Raw genomic sequence first — 19009 nt, forward strand, 5'->3', positions numbered from 1 at the left:
TGCCCCATTCTTGACTTAAGAGCTCTGAACCTGTTTATCCATTCCTCGAAATTCCGCATGGTCTCCGTTGCTTCCATCCTCCCTATGCTCCAACTACTTAACTTTCATAGACTTACAAGACACTTACTTCCACATCGCAGTACGGGTGTCTCACAGATGCTTCCTCTCTTTCAAGCTCCTCGACCAAACCTACCAGTTTGCAGTCCTTCCTTTCGGACTTGTAACCGCTCCGCGGGTATTTACCAAGGTGGTCGCCGTGGTGGCGGCTCACCTAAAGAAGCAAGGCATTACCATTTCCCCCTACCTGGACGATTGGATGATTGTCAGTCCCAACCCAACAGTACTGGAACGTCGTGTCTCCGAGACTCTATGCCTTCTGGACACTCTCGGCCTCCAGTTGAATGCCGAGAAGTCTCATCTTACTCCCTCCAGAAAGATACACTTCATCGGGGCCCTCTTCAACTCCATTACTCAAACAGCCTCCCTGCCATCAGACAAGTTCTTAGCTCTACAAATTATTTACTATTTATTTCCGATATTTCTACCCTGCCCATCTCCCCGAGGGGACTCAGCACCTGATGCTCCTCCAGAACAACCACAGAGTCCGGGCCCGCTGTGTTCAAGTCCTTCTTGGCCACATGGCATCTACGGTTCTAGTTACCCCCTTCGCCAGGCTCCATCTAAGGCCTCTTCAAAGATGGTTTATAGACACTTTCAAACCTCTCCTTCATCCCAGCTCCATGTTCCTTACAGTACCGACCCATGTCCGTTGGTCCTTTCGCTGGTGGAGGAGTCGAGCCAATGTCTGCAAGGGCCTACCCTTTCACCCACCACTCCTGTCGGTCACGATAATGACCGATTCCTCCAACTACGCGTGGGGGGCTCACATGGACAACCTTACAGTTCAAGACCTTTGTTCGTCTCAAGAAAGAATTAATCACATAAATTTCCTAGAACTCTTAGCGATCTTCAAAGCTCTCCAAGCCTTTGCTCGATCCCTGCCCCACAAGACTGTACTAATCCAAATGGACAACGCCATCGCAATGTATTACATCAACAAGCAGGGCGGTACCGGCTCGAAAAAGCTCATGTCTCTCTCATCCAAGATCTGGCTGTGGTGCATAGCCCACGGTATTTCCCTGACGGCCATTCACCTTCCCGATGTGCGGAATGGCCTGGCGGACTCACTCAGCAGAATGACGACCTCACCTCACGAATGACGTCTCGATCCCGAGACTCCATCATGTCTTCAACGAATGGGGGTGGCCAACTCTAGACTTGTTTGCCTCCCCCAGCAATGCTCAACTCCCCTGGTTCGGGGTGAGACTACCTCCGAGAACAGCCCCCGGTTGTCTAGGGGACGCTTTTCTTCTGGACTGGTCCATCGAACCCCTCTACTTGTTTCTGCCATTTCTGTTGATCCTGAGGGTACTAGAGAGGCTTCGTCTAACCTTGGCGATGGTGATTCTCATAGCCCCTGCCTGGCCATGCCAATTGTAGTACCCAGCTCTTCTGCAACTGTTGTCGGGGACCTTTCGCCTACTCCCGCCACTTCCTCACCTTCTCACCACCCAGGACGGACAATTCCTCCACCTGGACGTTCCGTCCCTACATTTAACGGCCTGGAGGATTCTTCCCTGAGCTCCTTCCACCCAGACCTCCAGACAATCCTCTGCACAGATTATAAGCCAGTGACCTCTAGGGCTTATGCCTACAAAATCGCCAAGTTCCATGCCTTCCTTCGACATCGAGGCCCTCTCCACCTCGGTCCCGCTGGTCCCGGACTTCCTTCTTACTCTTGCGGAGCGGAAGCTCTCTCTTGCCTCAATAAAGTCTTATCTAGCGGCTCTCTCCTGGTACTTCCAGCACCAGGGGCAACCTTCCCTGTTTTCAAGTCACCTGGTAAAAACCTTTCTGAGGGGCTACAACAACCTTTGCCCCCCAGTGCACCCTCCGACACCTGGCTGGAGTCTCGAGCTCGTCTTGTCCCAGCTGACGTCTCCTCCTTTTGAGCCAATGGCTTCTGCTGACCTCCATCTCCTTTCCTGGAAGGTCGCGTTCCTGGTTGCAGTCACCTCGGCCCAGAGACGGTCGGAGCTGGCGGCCCTTCTGGTGGACAAACCCTACCTCCGGTTTCATCACGACCGTGCTGTGCTTCGCCCGGACATCACTTTTGTTCCTAAGGTGGTGTCCGCATTCCACCTTAACCAGGACATCGTGCTTCCAGCTTTCTTTCCGAACCCATCATCTCCACTTGAGCATAGGCTCCATCTTCTCGACATCAGGAGGGCCCTCCTTTTCTACAAGGACAGGATTAAGGCTACGCGCAAGACTCCTAAACTCTTTGTTGCGTACGCCTCGGACAAATTGGGCAACCCAATTTCGCCCCAGAGGTTGTCCCACTGGATCGCTCAGGCCATAGAACTTGCTTACGAACTGGCTAAGCGTCCTCCCCCAGCTTCGGTCCAATCAAGGTCGACAAGGGGTCTTTCTGCTTCCACTGCATTCTTAAGGAGCATTCCTCTTGACTCCATTTGTCGAGCAGCAATTTGGTCTACTCCCTCGACGATTGTCTCCCACTATAGAATGGATTCTAAAAGTCTTGGAGACTCGGCCTTTGCCAGGTCGATCTTATCGTCCTGCCTGTCGTGATATGCCCCTCGGTCCCGCTCCTGGGGCTCGTTCCCTCAGTTACTGAAAAGGCTATCACATTTATGGTTTATGACTCACACCTCTTTATTTTGGGGTTTCCATGTTAAAATGCTTATGTTGTACTTTCATTACCATCCTCCCTTATCAGGGACATTTACCTTGAGATGCCTTTTGCACTGTAATGTTACTTACACTGTTTGCATTACGTACCTCTTATGATATATTTTCCTTTCTCCTCGGTTCCTTGGAGATAGTGTTATGATCTGCCCTCCCTATGGGAGTTGTTTGGGTATGTTGTTCCTTCTCCTCGTGGATGGATGGGTGGCCACGGTATCGGGGGTCTTTTCAACTGCCATTTTGTATATTCTTATATGCACTTGGTTGATGCTTCGACCCCTTTCTTGCACTCGTTTATCGTTTGTGCCTAATAAAATCATGGTTTTGGACATCCAACTCGTTGTCGGGTTTGCTCTGTCCCACCATCCTGCACCTAAGCTTGCTAGTCTCCACTAGTGTGCATTCACAGAGTACACGAAGAAGAAAAAACAGGCTGCTTACCTGTAACCATGTTTCTTCTGAATTCACACAGTCCCACCCTTCCTTCCCCACAGGCAAACCTCTCCCTTTCTCGTCGCTTTTTGCAGCGCAGGAACTGGAGAGGAGGTGCCAAGGATGGCCTTTTATGCCCTCCAGGGAGAGGGGCGGGGTTACCGCCAGAATTCAAAAGTTTTAGCTTGGAAGAGTTTCCGTTGGAGCCCACGCAGGCACAGTCTCTCCACTAGTGTGAATTCACAGAGTACATTCTAAGAAACATGGTTACAGGTAAGCAACCTGTCTTTAGCACTGGTGCTTCCCTGAGCTGCAGGTGCATGGGTGGGGTTGGCTATTATGCAAGGGATCATAACATAGCAAAACCGGGACCCCTAAAAGGAGGGTGCTACTATTATGTGTTGGTGACTATTATGAAATGAAATATGGTATATAAGGATCAAGGCTGCAAATTAGTTTAATCACAAAAATTGCCAAGAATTTTAATCAAGAATATTTTTTTCTTTTCAGTTATACCAACTGAAAGAAATATATTATGCTATTGAAATTGATCCTAGTCTTACAATTGAAGAAAAGTATCCTTACATGGTTGAGTGGTGAGTTTATGAAAGGTGACCAGTTCCCTTTCAGTAGGTTTTGCTACACATAATATTAATATCTCAATTGCAAGATGTTTCAGGTTTCTGAACCCCACTTTTAATTACTCCTCTGCTCAAATGCATTTTATCCTCCATGTTATGGTTTAATATTTGGAGAGTGATCCTCAGCAAGCCTTGGACTGATTCAAGCAAGTTTGTGAGGAGGATACTGGAAATTTCCACATCTGTTTTAGACTGATTACAATTTATGTCACCCTAACGTCATTATTGAAACCCCTGGTGACAGCGGGTTAAACTGCTGAGCTGCAGAACTTTCTGACCAAAAGATCGGCAGTTCGAATCCGGGTAGTGGGGTGAGCTCCCGCTGTTAATCCCAGCTTCTACCAACCTAGCATTTTGTAAACATGCAAATGTGAGTAGAACAATAAGTATCGCTCCGGCGGGAAGGTAACAGCGCTCCATGCAGTCATGCTGGCCACATGACCTTGGAGGTGTCTACGGACAACGCCGGCTCTTCAGCTTAGAAATGGAGATGAGCACCAACTCCGAGTTAGACACAACTAGATTTTATGACAGGGGAAATGCTTTACCTTTACCCAATGTCATTATCTTAATTCATAAACTGTATTAAAACAAGCTACAGTAAAGTCTCACTTATCCAAAATTCTCGATTATCCAACACAGTCTGCCTTTTAGTAGTCAGTGTTTTTGTAGTCAATGTTTTCAATACATTGTGATGTTTTGGTACTAAATTCCTAAATACAGTAATTACTACGTAGCATTACTGCATATTGAACTACTTTTTGTCAAATTTGTTGTTAAACATGATGCTTTGATGCTTAAATTGTAAAATAATAACCTAATTTGATGTTTAATAGGCTTTTCCTTAATCCTTCCTCATTATCCAACATATTCGCTTATCCAACATTCTGCCAGCCCGTTTATGTTGGATAAGTGAGACTCTACTGTAGTTTCCTAGTCTGGTTTAAGGGTAATTTGTGTCAGCCAGTAATAGCTAAAATGAACCATAGTTTACCCAAGTATGGTTAACACAGTAAGTTATGTTGAATGTAAAATGAGAACAAGTGCTTCCAAGCTGCTTCTGGCAACACTGAAGGGAGTGGAGGTGATCATGGGTGGCTCCAAACATTTTTTCTGAACCAGCCCTTCATGATTGTTACTATCAAATCCAGTTCCTTGCTTTTGCACACCAAAAATACATGTTGACAAATATGCCAGTCTTAATGTTTTGTCGAAGGCTTTCATTGCCAGAATCACTGGGTTGCTTTCCAGGCTGTATGTCCATGTTCCAGAAGGAGAGAATGCTTGTGGAACATGGCCATACAGCCTGGAAAACTCACAGCAACCCAAGCCAGTCTTACTTAAAACTGTTCTTTTCAAAATAACACCATCCATTTCCTCAATGGGCTTTTCAATTTGAAAATATTTCTGAAAAAATGAAATGCATTTAAATGGTAAAAGGCAGCTTATGAAAGTGAAGTCTAATAAAATATATGTAAATTATTTCTCAGTGGAAAACGCAGATGAAAATTAGTGAGAAACATTTTAGTAATACAGTAGAGTCTCACTTATCCAACACTCGCTTATCCAACGTTCTGGATTATCCAACGCATTTTTGTAGTCAATGTTTTCAATACATCGTGATATATTGGTGCTAAATTCGTAAATACAGTAATTACTACATAGCATTATTGCGTATTGAACTACTTTTTCTGTCAAATTTGTTGTTAAACATTATGTTTTAGTGCTTAATTTGTAAAATCATAACTTAATTTGATGTGTAATAGGCTTTTCCTTAATCCCTCCTTATTATCCAACATATTCGCTTATCCAACGTTCTGCTGGCCCGTTTATGTTGGATAAGTGAGACTCTACTGTACTTCCTTTTCAGGGCAGTTGCTTTCAGTGGTTGATTAATTAAGCAGTTCAGAGTAATTTTAGACTAACCTTGAAAACAATGTGCAGCAAAAAAATTAGGATGTTGTGCAAGGCAATTTTGTCTATCTGTGAAGCATTGGCTGAAAGGTTATTTGACTTCTCTGTGTTCATTTTATGTAGACTAATACATGTATCTCAAGCAACCATCAACAGTTAATAGCTGTTTAGATGTTTCCATGAATATCTTCTGTTTCCAATAAGAAATAATGAATGTTAGTTTAGCCAGGGATGCACACCCTATAGCCCACCATATGTTTTGGACTTCAACTCCCAGAATTCCTGACCATTAGAAAAGCTGGCTAGGGTTGTGCAGCCTAAGCAAACACAAATAAAGTGTAAGCTGCCCTGTTTTTATTTTTCATTTAAGGTATAACAAATCACATGCTTTACTTATTGAACAAGGATTGCAAAAGGACAAACTTTCTGAAATTGTGAGAGAGTCTGATGTTATGCTAAAGTAAGTCTTTAATATTTTCTGTAGTTTTATAATAATAAAAAACAAATTGCTTTGAATTTCAGAAATAGAAAGATACCATACTGTATTTCTGCTAGTTTCATAAACGTGTTTGAAGTGAATTATTTGCTTCAATTAGACATGATAAATAATAACCACAGCTTGTCCAGATTGAGATATTATGTCAGAATGAAGAAAATCTAAAACAGAAGCAAATGCTTCCAAAAACCTTACCTCTATTCTCACTGTTGTTCTTTCCATGCTGTGTGATGATACAGCATCTGAATGAGGCCTGATGGTCCTATTCAATACTTGCATAGAAGCAGAACTGTGCTGAGTTATTTATATGTTTATTCTGCTTTTGCACTATTTGAATTTAATTTTTGGGATCCCCTTCTTAGCCCCACTTTCATGCATCATTAAAGCATCACCTCATCAGGAAAAAGAGGTGAAGATGTCACATTTACTGCATGTTTCTGCCCTGTCATCAGGCCTGAGGAATAGGAAAGCTGATGTTGCACAAACAAGTTAACCTTTTCTTTTTCTATCCCCTTATCTTTGTTTGAAAGGCATAGCCCTAATCCCTGCTCACCCTTGCTCTTTCTGAAGCAATTTTTTGCCTCTAGTCACATACATATTCACCAAGTTAACCTCGTGTGTCTGTAAAAATAGAAGTCAAAGGAAGATTATTAACCCACAGCAGGTTTTTCCATGGAAAACTTGAATGACATGGTTTTTTAAAAGATAAACCTTTGATAACACATTTTGTGTGTTTGAACCCACAATTCCAGAGTGATGGCCTCTTATTTTTGCAGAATTATTGAGTAGGAAGCAATTACTTTCCATTGTTGGCACTGAAAGAACAGACTGTCAGATTTTCATTCTTTTTATTTTTAAAAAATCTTTCTCTTTTACAGGGAAGGATATGAACAATTCTTCGATAAACTCCATAAACATAATATCCCTGTATTCATATTTTCTGCTGGAATTGGAGACGTATTAGAAGAAGTTATTCAACAAGCAGGAGTGTATCATCCAAATGTCAAAGTAGTTTCCAATTTTATGGATTTTGATGAAAATGTAGGTATAAACCTCTCAGATTCAAACCATTAATTCACTGTAACTTTATGTTATACAAATCATTTGTTAAGGAAGAGAATTTAATATTTCAACCCAGTCAGAAATAAATTATTATTTCTTTTTTTAAGTTAATAACTAAATCTGATGTTAGATTGTAAGTCAAATAAAATATTTATGTTAACAAACTAATTACCGAATATACTCGAGTATAAGCCGACCCAAATATAAGCCGAGGCACCTAATTTTACCACAAAAACTGGGAAAACTTATTGACTCGAGTAGAAGACGAGGGTGGGAAATGCAGCAGCTATGGGTCAAATTCAAAAATAAAAATAGATATTAATAAAATTGCATTATTTGAGGCATCAGTAGGTTAAATGTTTTTGAATATTTATATAAAACTAATTTAAGATAATAAGAATTTAATAAGATAAGACTGTCCAACTCTGAATACCTATATACTCAAGTATAAGCCAACCTGAATAGAAGCTGGCCAGGACCCTCACTCAAATATAAGCCGAGGGGAGCTTTTTCAGCCCTAAAAAAGGGCTGAAAAACTAGGCTTATACTTGAGTATATATAGTAATTAATGAATAAGTAACAATGCATTGTTCACATTATGATAAACTGCATACAGTAATTGGATAATTCTTGGGGGGGAGTAATTAAACCTGTAAAGCATGACCTTGGAGCTAATTTTGTCATGTATTATAGGGCGTATTAAAGGGATTTAAAGGAGAATTAATTCATGTTTATAACAAACATGACGGTGCCTTGAAGAATACAGAATACTTCAAACAATTAAAAGACAACAGCAACATCATATTGCTTGGAGACTCCCAAGGAGATTTAACTATGGCAGATGGAGTGGCAAATGTTGAACATATTCTTAAGATTGGTTATCTCAATGATAAAGTAAGTGTGAATCTTATTGGTCTCTCACAAAATTTGACTTCAGTGTGTTTTGGGCTCACTTGGATTTTCCAGGTTTTATGATCTTTCAAAGCCTTTTCAATTTCATCACACATTCATGAGCAGGCGTTTTTAGCCCTGCATTGTTCTTGTGTCTTCTGAATATATATTGATTTTCTTATTTTAGTGTCTGATTGTAAAGCCATTTACTTACGATTGCATGTTTCCCCTTCTCTGTGCAGCCAGATACTGTTCCGGGGGTCTTGCTTTTGCTTTACTACTTTATTATGCTGGCTGTACCAACTAACAATGGTCAGAATTTACTGTCATTATTTTCAGATATGTAAACTTCATACCAGTTACTGGTTTCAGCTAACCATAGTTAACATTGCAGATGGCATGAGAAGCTGTAGTTCATCAAAAAGTTAAAGCTTCCAGATTCCTTCCAGAATGAGGTTTACAGCATATATTACTAATTGTTCACCCTACATTGTGTTTTAGCTTAGGCTGCTAAATGTGAGCAACGTCTTGGGAGGGCATGACTGATAGATAGTGCCAGAGACAGTATTTTCCTTCTTTCTATCATCCTCATTCTTCTCTGTTCTGAACACCTCCTTTTCCCTCATTAAGTCATTAATTTTCCCATTTCTTCACCCAACCCTTCTTTATCTTGCTCCCCTGATGGAAGAGAGACAGATTGCTCCTTCCTAAAGTTCACACTGATCAATTTTTGAAATGGACCCAAGTTGACCGTCTCTTGTTTTACAGCAGAGTGTGGGTGTAGCATTATTTTAAAATTTAGCTGGAACCTACATGTTTTCAGTTTTATTAACTGAAAAAGAAGCTAACGTACTTCAGATTGCTTTGCAACAGAGATGGACAGTTGTAGGAGATTAGTGAACTTCTGCTTGGAAGGGCACACACACAAATTATGCCATATTTCTGGAGGACCTCGGAGCAACAAATACGTATTAAACCCAAAAAAGGCTTTTCCTAGCAGATTTAGACAAAGGACTAAAAGGACTCAAATGGGAAAACATAATGAAAATGCCTTCCCCTCTCATATCTTCCAGAAAGCATTTCAGAGTATTTTGCCTTCAAAAATAGTTGATTCTTGTGAGCCACGAGTGGCTTGCAGGCCTGACTATACCCTGCTTTATAGTATGGCTACAAATTGTGATGCATTATAGTTTTGGTGAGGGGTGGGTTACACAACATTATATACAACTGGTTCAAAAGTTAGCTACTAGATTGCTTTCGGGAGCGAGATATAGAGAAAGAACTACTCAGCTCCAGAAGCAACTACACTGGTTTCAGTTTGTTTCCGGGCGTAATTCAAGGTGCTGGTTTTAGCCTACAAAGCCCTAAACGGATCAGGCCCAGCCTACTTGAGGGACCGCATCTCCTATCAGCCCACTCGAACACTGAGATCATGAGGAGAGGCCCTTCTCTCGATCCCACCAGTCGCAAGTGCGGTTGGTGGGAACAAGAGAGGGCCTTTTTTGTGGCGGCCCCGTGGCTCTGGAACTCCCTGCCTAGAGAGGCACAATTGGCCCCTTCCTTAATGACCTTTCAATCAAAAATTGAAACTTTCCTGTGAAGCCAGGTTCCCAGATTAATGATAATAGGCACTACCAGATAACTGCTGGTAATATTCACCTCTGAATGCTTTGTTGGTCCTGACAACTGTGACATAACCTCATGAAAATGGATTGTTATTGGTAGGAGCTACATAACGTATTTTTACAAATAACCTCAGTGGCCTGATGTTAAGGAAACTTGTAATGGTAGTTGTTGTAAATTATTATAATATATGGGGTGTTCAAATTGGGTTATTTTCTAAATTGGTGTATGTTTTTAGTTGATTATTTTATGTATTGACGTATATGTATTTGTGGTTTTTAATCTCACGCTTTGAATCCCACCCATGGGGAAAAAAGCGGGAAATGCAATACAATAATGATGATGATGATGTATTTTCTGTGCAATTTTATATAAATAGGTTGCACAGTTTATATTCAAGTTGATATTCATTTTTATTCCATAGCTCAGAAACATGAGAATGGGTTTGATTTGCTTTATACTTAAAAGCCTTCCCAGTGTATTCAGACATGTTTACATACACATCTTTGAACAAAAAAGGTTCATTACATAATGTTAACAGATATTTTACTACTGTAAATAATAGTAAGATTAGTAAATTGTAGCTGTTTCCAGAGGTATTAACTTTTTCTGACAATTGGATTTTGTTTTGCATCCTTCTAACTAGGTTGAAGAATTGCTGGAAAAATACATGGACTCCTACGACATTGTTTTGGTGAAAGATGATTCCTTGGATGTGGCCAACTCAATCCTACAAAAGATACTGTAACGTGCATCATTGCAATTGACATGTTTTCATCCACATGGAAGAAATAAGACAGATCAGTTTGCTTGTACTGTCTTTAAATATTACTGCTGAAACTGTTTTTCTTACAATTTGTTTGGAAATAGTATGCTGCATCCATCATCATTTGGACACTCCTTGCTGCTGTTAAACATACTTCATTTTTAATTGCATCCCTTATTTTTTGGTTCCAATGTGAGTAACCCACCAAGGATTTCATTTTTTATTCATTCTTAATAAAGGGATGTTTTTGAAATGGGGGAGCCTGGTATTAAAAATGTAAAAGAGTACATTTGCAAAGAGTTAAACTTATTTATTTCAAAGTGCATCTTTGTGTTTTTAAAGTTGGGTTTTTTTGTATACCCTGAAAAAATACTTTATGGTAGAGCACATATAAAAGAGCTCTCTGTTCATTCTTTTGTATTGGAAAGAGCAGTTCTATACAATAAATTTCTAAAACCCCTTTGGTCATGACTAATGACTCTTCTAGAATGTTTTATAATAGTAATTACACAAGGATATGTTTATGTCTGATTTGTTAATAACAATGTTTGTTTATAGCACCTTTTCCACCAAAGGGAGGAACATCAAACATATATCATCAAAGATAATAAAACATAAAGCTATAAATGTACATAAAATCCCCAACATCCCACCAGCCACTACCAATCTCAGCCTCTCAGACAGCTCCATAGTTTAATATGGTGAATTAAAGGGGAAGTTCTTCAACCCCTTGCACCAACAGGTGGGATTCTCCTTCAGTTGGGGGGTAAAAGAAGAATGAAGGTCAATTTTTTTCCATATTAATCTTAACATGGTCATCCACAAAGAAACTCTCAATAAACAGTCCATTACAGATTTGTACACATAGGCTGCAGTTGATTTAACATTCTATAAAATCTGTGTCATCTGCAAATCTGAAGTTTAAAAATCCAAGTCAGGGGACGTATAATGAAAAAAGAAGAGAACTCAAAGCTGCAATTCCTTCCAAAAAATTTGAAAGAAATGGGACAAATTGTTAACACAGAGGGAAGGATCCAGAGGATATAAAACGTTCAGCCATTGGGCTGAATGAAGCTTTCTCAAGTCATTTTGAGACATTCCCACTTTTTGGTGCCCCCCTTCCAAAGAAGCCAAACTTACCAGCAGCTGGAGAAAAATTTCCCTTTGCCCTTTGGTTTTAAAAGGCTCTTTAAAAGTAGCTAGGTGGAAGGAATTCGTGATCATTGCTCCACACATCTGAGTTTAACACTAAACCTCTGCACACTCTTGGTCACACATACATGAAGGCATCTTGCACAAGGTTTTTGTCAATATTTTATTTAATAAAAATAACAGCATGTTATCACATTTGACAAATCCTTGTGGCATTATTAGTATTACAAAATATGTTTTAAAAAACCAGAACTTTACTTTCTGTAAAATAAAAAAAACAATTTTAAATGCTTGTCTCAAGTTTAAAGCTAGCACCATTCTAAGTTAGAGGAACTCTCACTACCCTAGGAAAGAAACTGTCCATTTTCATTAGTGCCCGTGTGTGAATTTATGTTCCTTTCCCATAATTTTTGCCATTGCTTTAAAGGTTAATCCCATCTACAAAATGCAGATGAGGTGTGAAATTTAATCTGAAGATCAATTATAATAAATTTCTCAATCTATTTTTGGTTACTACTCCATAAGTAGATGGATAGTCACATGTTTTATATGTTGCTACCATCTGTTATGCACAATGTGATATCTTTACAGTGCATTTCAGATTTCGACTTTCTCCTGTTATGTGCATGTAAACACTGCATCTACATTGCCATTACAGTGCAGATTTAACTGCATTGCGTTTGATTATATGAGTCTACAATGACCATATAATGAAGTTCAATCTATATTATACTGGCAGTATAGATAGGGCCCATGATTTAGCAAAATCGTGAGAGAAGTGCAAAACTGAAACAGTTTAAGGGGGGGCCCAGTGCTCCAACAGAGGACCATGAAGACCTGCATTTCCCTGAAAAAAATGTTTGTCGTTCAGATACCCAATGATTCATAGTATGTGTGAAAAACATGTTTCTGTTTCTGGTCCTCTCTGTATCTTTTCAAGGTCAGCAGAGGGTTTTTTTTTCCAATAGGAAGTTACTTGGGTTTTGTGGGGGAACATCTACTGTCCCATAAATGGTCTCAAGGACCAATTTGCCTCCAAGAAGCATTGGAAGGTAAGAAATTTGGCTATGGGGAGCATGATGGTCACAAAAACAGCCCAAAAGTGATTGAAACACTTTCTGTACCCTCATCGAAAGGATGAGCACTTTTTTGCAGACTTTATATAAAATATTTTATACTTGTTGCTGCTAATATCAAGACAAGCATAAAGCCCTGGTACCAGTACAACTTCTTATTGACTGGTGATATACAGGTTGAGCACTGACTTTCAAAATGGTTAGCAGGGGGATTTCCCTCAAAAAGGATTTCTTTTTACTAAGCAAAAATAAATACTTTGTTAGTTGAGCATATCCTAGGAATCTGTATTAAACACTAGATTATGAACATCTGTGATACAGGAGCATATGGTTGAAGAGTACCAACAGTGCAAGATGCACAGACAATTTTTAATTAATCCTGTACCCTGGGTACCTTCTCTAGAAATTCTATGTTTCAAATGGTGTACTTCTAACTTCTAAAAGTCACTAAAACCAATTTGGAGGCACTTCATAATGCACAATACAGATGCCATGAAAGAAAGGTTTTCCATTATATACCTTTGACTTAACCTGTAGTTCACACAGAAACAGGTGAATTTGCTTTAAGGTATGAACACATAATTCAAACCATTTCTGTGCTGCATACCCTCTAGCAGCAGTTCAGCACTTATAAACATAAAAAACCTCTCCTACAGTTCATCATGCTCCTTTGGCTCCTGGTCTTTCAGTCTGAATTCTTCAGCTGTGATCTTGCCATCACCATTCCGGTCCTGATTAGTGAACATATTTTTCACGATAGTTTCAGAATCAAAACCGGGAGCTAGCTTTCCTTTTCCAGATTGTACTTGTTCGTGGATATAGGTAGTGAACTAGGGTTTAAAAAATTAGAGGAAGGTAAAATTCTCAGAAATGCATACAGCTGATACCTTGGGATACTTCACACATTCATGTACAATGATAAAATCCAATTCTTGTAGTGGATTGGATCCATATTTAGGCAAGCTTAAGTGTATTTGTTTAAATGAATGGGAGTGATGTCACTTACTATATATTCTAAAAAAAATGCCTACAGATCCTTCAGACAAGATGGGCATGGGACACTTCTAACAAACTACAATCTGCAAAAAAAGAAAAAAAAGAATACAAGCCCCATTGCTTCACAAAAAGCAATGTAGATTAAAAGGGTGGTCCACCTTGCATCACAAAAAAAGACTCCAGACTTTTCTGGCACCTCATTTCAGGTGCGTTTAACCCTCCCCCCCCCCCTCCCGCCCCCGCAACCAGTCAGCAGATACCATCAATGGTTTGGGAAAACTATTTCAGAGGCATCTTCTCTGGAAATAACCCAACTACCCTGCATCACTCCAATCCCTCAGAGCTCCCACTCTCAAGTACCCCAAAGTGGTGTGTAGCTATACCAGAGGAGATGACTGAACTCATCTCACAACTCAAAAATGGCAAAGCCCCAGGAAATGATTTTATTCCAGCAGAATTTATAAAATCAAACATTCACTGGTGGGCCCCACTACTGGCCTCTCTTTTCACCCAAATAAATAACTCAGGAAAAATCCCAGAGAGTTGGAAACAGGCAATTACAGTTCCAATATACAAGAAAGGCTCTCCAAAGGAGCCTGGTAACTACAGACCAATCAGCCTGCTTTCCATCCCAGGGAAACTGTATGCACGATTCCTTTGCAAGAAAGGAATTGGAGGCAAATAAAACTATCTCAGATGCACCAGCAGCCTTCAGGAAAAACTCATCCACCATGGGTCAGAGTTTAATTCTCCTACATCTAGTGGAGAAATACCATAAAATACTGAAAGGTAAATTTTTCATGGCCTTCATGGATTTAAAAGCAGCGTTTGATTCTGTCTCCAGACCCAGATTATGGTCTAAGCTAGATAAGTGCCTAACCGACAGAAGACTACTCTTCCTCATCAAGGAGCTATACAGGGACAGTCATTTACAGGTTAGATGTGGTCCGCAAGGCTAAATTTCCAAGCCAATTCAAATGATCAGAGGGGTCACTTGTATCTTAGCTCCTACCCTGTTTAACATATCCCTAAATGACCTAGAAGAAGTCATGATGGACTCTCAAGGACACCTTCCCAGATTGGGCATGAGGAGAGTCCCCATTATGTTCTATGCAGATGACACAGCTATCCTGTCCAGATCCAGACCAGGGCTCCTACATCAACTCAAGATATTTACAGATTACTGTGAAACAAATGAACTAAATATCAATTTTAACAAATCAAAAGTCCTTGTTTTTGAACGCAAATACACAAAACACAAATGGTCTATCGGAAAATTCCCTTTAGAGCAAGTAAAAAGCTTTCAATACCTGGGACTGACTTTCCACCATACATTATCATGGAAAGAACATAGAGAAATTGTGACCCAAAAAGCTAAAGCTAGCCGAGCTGCCATACTAAGATTTTACTACACCAAAGGAGGACAGCACGTCCCCTCAGCATTAAAAAAATCTTAATGCCAAAATTGCTTCAAAACTTCACTTCAATGCAGCCATTTGGTGGGAAAAAACAGACGTAAACTTAGAGTCCATGCAAGGTTTACAAGAGACCTGCTAAATGTGCCATACTGCGTTCCTAACGCAGTCTTGTTACTAGAAATGGGCAAAAGTCCACTAAGCACAAGGGCCTGGACTCTGAAAATGAATATCTGGCTGAAAATAATTGTATTTAAATCGGGAACGGGCCTATCACATTTCATCCCATTTGAAATGACTTGGGCAAGGAGAGTTGATCGGAAAGCAACATCAATTGGTCAATCAGCGTCCCTTTTACTTCACCTTGGTTTCAAAACAGCACATAAATTACTGAAGCAACAGATGAGGGATATTGCCCTGGGAGAGCTCAGAGCTCGCTCAAATTCACTATGTTCCCCTAGGGCCTTGAATTTACCATACACCGAGCCATTTAAGTCATATTACCTTGTTATCATATTATCATATTATCTAATTATCTTGAGAGTCTCACAGTGTCTAATTACCGAAGACTCTTCACAAAAGTGAGACTAAATGTACAGTACTTCCATCAGAGCTGCTAAATGGCAGACTATCCAGTATCCCCTATTCCCAAAGATTATGCCTGTGCGGTGGAAATGAAATAGAATCATTAGAACACATCTTGTTGCAGTGCCGCTATTACTCAGCCCAACGAGGTCAACTCATTCACCCAATCCTGATTCGATTATCTGACCATGCCTCGCAAGGGAAGGTCAGATATCTGATGGAGGATAAGCACCATGAGGTGACCCTCACAGTGGCAAAGTTCCTTGCAGTGGCAGCAAGTCTGAGAAAGAGCCTAATCTCTGATCAGGATATTACCTGACATTGTGTAATTTGTGTGTGTTTAGCAATTTCCCCAATTTGACTGTTCTGTGAACTCTTGCATGTTATTCACTTAACAGCTGTGGGTCCATCAGCCGTAATATATATTTAAATCCTGTTGATTTCATGTGCCTGTTCTAGTAAAACTAAATATGCATCTACATTCTGGAATTAATGCAGTGCAAGACCACTGTAATTGCCATGGCTCAATGCTATGGAAACATAGGAGTTATAGCTTTACAAGGTCTTTAGCCTTCTCTGCCAAAGACTGCTGATGCCTAAACAAACTACAGCCAGTCCCCGAGTTAGGATAGGTTATATAGGTTTGCTCTTAAGTTGAATTTGTTTGTAAGTCAGAACAGATAACATTTCTTAAGTGTAACGCCAGTCATATATAGAGGGACCGGGGGGGGGGGGAGTGTAAGCTTTGTATAGCATAGGGAAGGGTTTACATCCCTGTAGTATTTGTTTTGCTGTCTGTGCCCCAGTTCAGAAGATTTCACCTCACTTTCTGTCCCTGTAGTGATTATATTTTGAAATAACTGGCCTGTTGTAGAAACAAGGATTGGTGACAAAGCTTCAATTGTAACACCATTTCCCCATGATAACTTTCAGGAGTAAATTTCCCTTCCTAAGGTTATATTTCTCTCACTTCCTATTGTCCCAGCCATGTTTGTAACTATGAATCATTTGAAAAGTTTGTAACTCAGGGACTGCCTATACTGTATTTCATTACACAATAAGAAAAATCTGCCTTTAATTCTCCAGTTACTGTTTATTTTTTTAAAAACTGCCTTACTGCCAAGACAGGAGGAGTAAGAGGAGGAGGGATGATCCAGCCTCAAACAAACAGCTCCTTTCATGTTTGTTTTTTAAAACTTCCTTGTCTTGGAGGTGGGTGTAAGATTCCCCCTCCCTCCCAAAGGCAAGACAGTTTACAAAATCTGAAATGGAACTCTTTGGAGGAGTAGAAAAGATCTGAGTTCCAGAGACCTTCATTTCAGGTTTTTTAAACTGTTTTTCCTTCGGAGATAGAAGGAAGGAAAGTGGGAATAACTCCAAACGGTTCTGAGACGGCTCAAGGAACATATTATGCAAGGACCAATTTTGCTTCCCCAAAGATGGGGGTGCAACTATTATGTGGTGAAGGCTATTATGCAATGAAATATGGTACAAATCCCAGGACTCCAAAACATTGAGCCATGGCAGTTAAAGTGGTATCGAACCACAAATTAATTTGACAAATTTGTACTATGTCAAAATCCAACATTAACTCATTAGGGCATCAAACATCAAAAAGCCTCTGCCATCTATCTCATCATGACTCACTCAGGGTATAGGATAAAAATTGGAAAATTTGGAAATACAGTCACCTCTGTTGGACAAAAAAAGTTACAAAACCTAATGGACATAAATTTCCATCTGCCATGAGAGCACTTGTGATTCTTTTATAATTTTCAATGCTACTGGAGATGATTTAAATCAGACACGCTATATAGCTTGATTATGCAGATTCTCTGTTGAACTAGACCTGGAAGCATATGCAGGTCTCTGCATTTACGTAGAATGTCCAAATACGCTGTTTCAATTTTTCAGAAATGCTTCTCTGCCACAATGTCAACCCAAATACAGTATCAATCTTTTGCAGAAAGCAGAAGCAGGCCAAATTAATTACAGCATCATCTCTTATTGACTGGGATTGACGGGAATAATATCTCATTAACATCTAGAAGGCCACAGGTTCCGTCACCCTGGCTGAATTCAAGATATTAGAATTTCTTCAATAAATTGTATCACTGCCATCTATCAAAAAGAAGGTATCTGTAAAGCAATTTTAAAAGCCCAAATCTTACCTCTTCAAGAAGAACCTCTCCGTTGTTATCCTTATCAATTTCTTCAAAGAGTTTGGGGGAGACTTCATCATGCCATACAAACATGTAACCTTCTGGTAATCCAGATACCAAATCGTGCAGTTCAATGTCAAAAACTAATACAGCACTACCTGGGACTTCTCCTTCTGTTTTTTTTAAAAGAAACATTATTTTAATGGAACATTTTAGTTAGTGAGGGCATGGAAATGTAGCACAATCTAATTCACACACTACAAGCATAGGCAAGTTATCTAGAAGCTATTAGCTATTATTTCAGCCATATGATTACCTACTGAGATAAAAAGGTGGTTTTTTTTCCTATTTTCCAGCATGCTCCAGGTTTTATTTTTAAGGAAATTTAAAAAACAAATTGCAGTAAACAGCATTACAATTAAAAGTCAGCATGGTGCCCAAGGACCAATGCATATATTTGAACAACAAAAATAAGCTGTATCACAGGAGTTAATTATGGTAACCCAATTTAGAAGATCACAAGTCATGTTCATATGTCAGTTTCCACTGACCACCAAGTTTCAGTACAATAAACACTTGAAACTGTGCAAAACATTACATACTTACCAACTCCAGCTTCTCCATAACCAAGATGGGGAGGAATAATAACTGTCCTTTTCTCTCCAACACACATATCTCTGAGACCCATATCCATGCCCAATACAACTTGCCCAGAACCTAGAACTATATTATAAGTTTTCCCAAGGCTAACCCTGAAAAAAAGAATACAATAGTTTTCAAACTGAGATATGCTGATAACAGAATTTGAATGCCACTTCCTCCAACTTTCTGGCATTTCTCAACATGTGATTATTTTTGTGTGGTGATCTGCATCCACTAATATCTAGAGTGGGGCTTCTTAAACACTTTCCTCTTGTGACCCCCGCTTTTATGGAGACATTTTTACATGGTCATAGGTCTATAAAATAGGTATATAAATAAAGCATTTACTGACAATAAATGATAAATAAATTTATTTGAAACCAGTTC

At 39.8% G+C, this 19009-nt stretch overlaps 2 protein-coding genes across 7 annotated transcripts in view; one reads left to right on the forward strand and one right to left on the reverse strand.

Moving 5' to 3' along the window:
* nt5c3a (5'-nucleotidase, cytosolic IIIA) overlaps nt 1-11065 on the forward strand; it is a 41842-nt gene extending 30777 nt beyond the window's left edge. For all 5 annotated transcript variants that reach the window (XM_003222260.4, XM_008112833.3, XM_062984297.1 and 2 more), the window contains 5 exons: nt 3712-3797; nt 6127-6216; nt 7131-7293; nt 8008-8208; nt 10475-11065. In XM_003222260.4, the coding sequence (XP_003222308.1) occupies nt 3712-3797; nt 6127-6216; nt 7131-7293; nt 8008-8208; nt 10475-10576 (642 nt within the window). In that variant the 3' untranslated portion in view covers nt 10577-11065. The remainder of the gene's footprint in view (nt 1-3711; nt 3798-6126; nt 6217-7130; nt 7294-8007; nt 8209-10474) is intronic.
* An 825-nt stretch (nt 11066-11890) lies between these two features.
* Nucleotides 11891-19009, reverse strand: part of fkbp9 (FKBP prolyl isomerase 9) — a 33168-nt gene continuing 26049 nt past the window's right edge. Inside the window, exons 8-10 of one of the 2 annotated variants that reach the window (XM_003222263.4) lie at nt 18587-18732; nt 17990-18153; nt 11891-13652 (exon numbers count right to left, since the gene is read on the reverse strand). In XM_003222263.4, coding sequence (XP_003222311.1) covers nt 13473-13652; nt 17990-18153; nt 18587-18732 — 490 coding nt within the window. In that variant the 3' untranslated portion in view covers nt 11891-13472. The other variant, XM_008112832.3, reaches the window with a different exon arrangement.

Source organism: Anolis carolinensis, chromosome 6, assembly GCF_035594765.1.
Source record: "Anolis carolinensis isolate JA03-04 chromosome 6, rAnoCar3.1.pri, whole genome shotgun sequence".
NCBI lineage: Eukaryota > Metazoa > Chordata > Lepidosauria > Squamata > Dactyloidae > Anolis > Anolis carolinensis.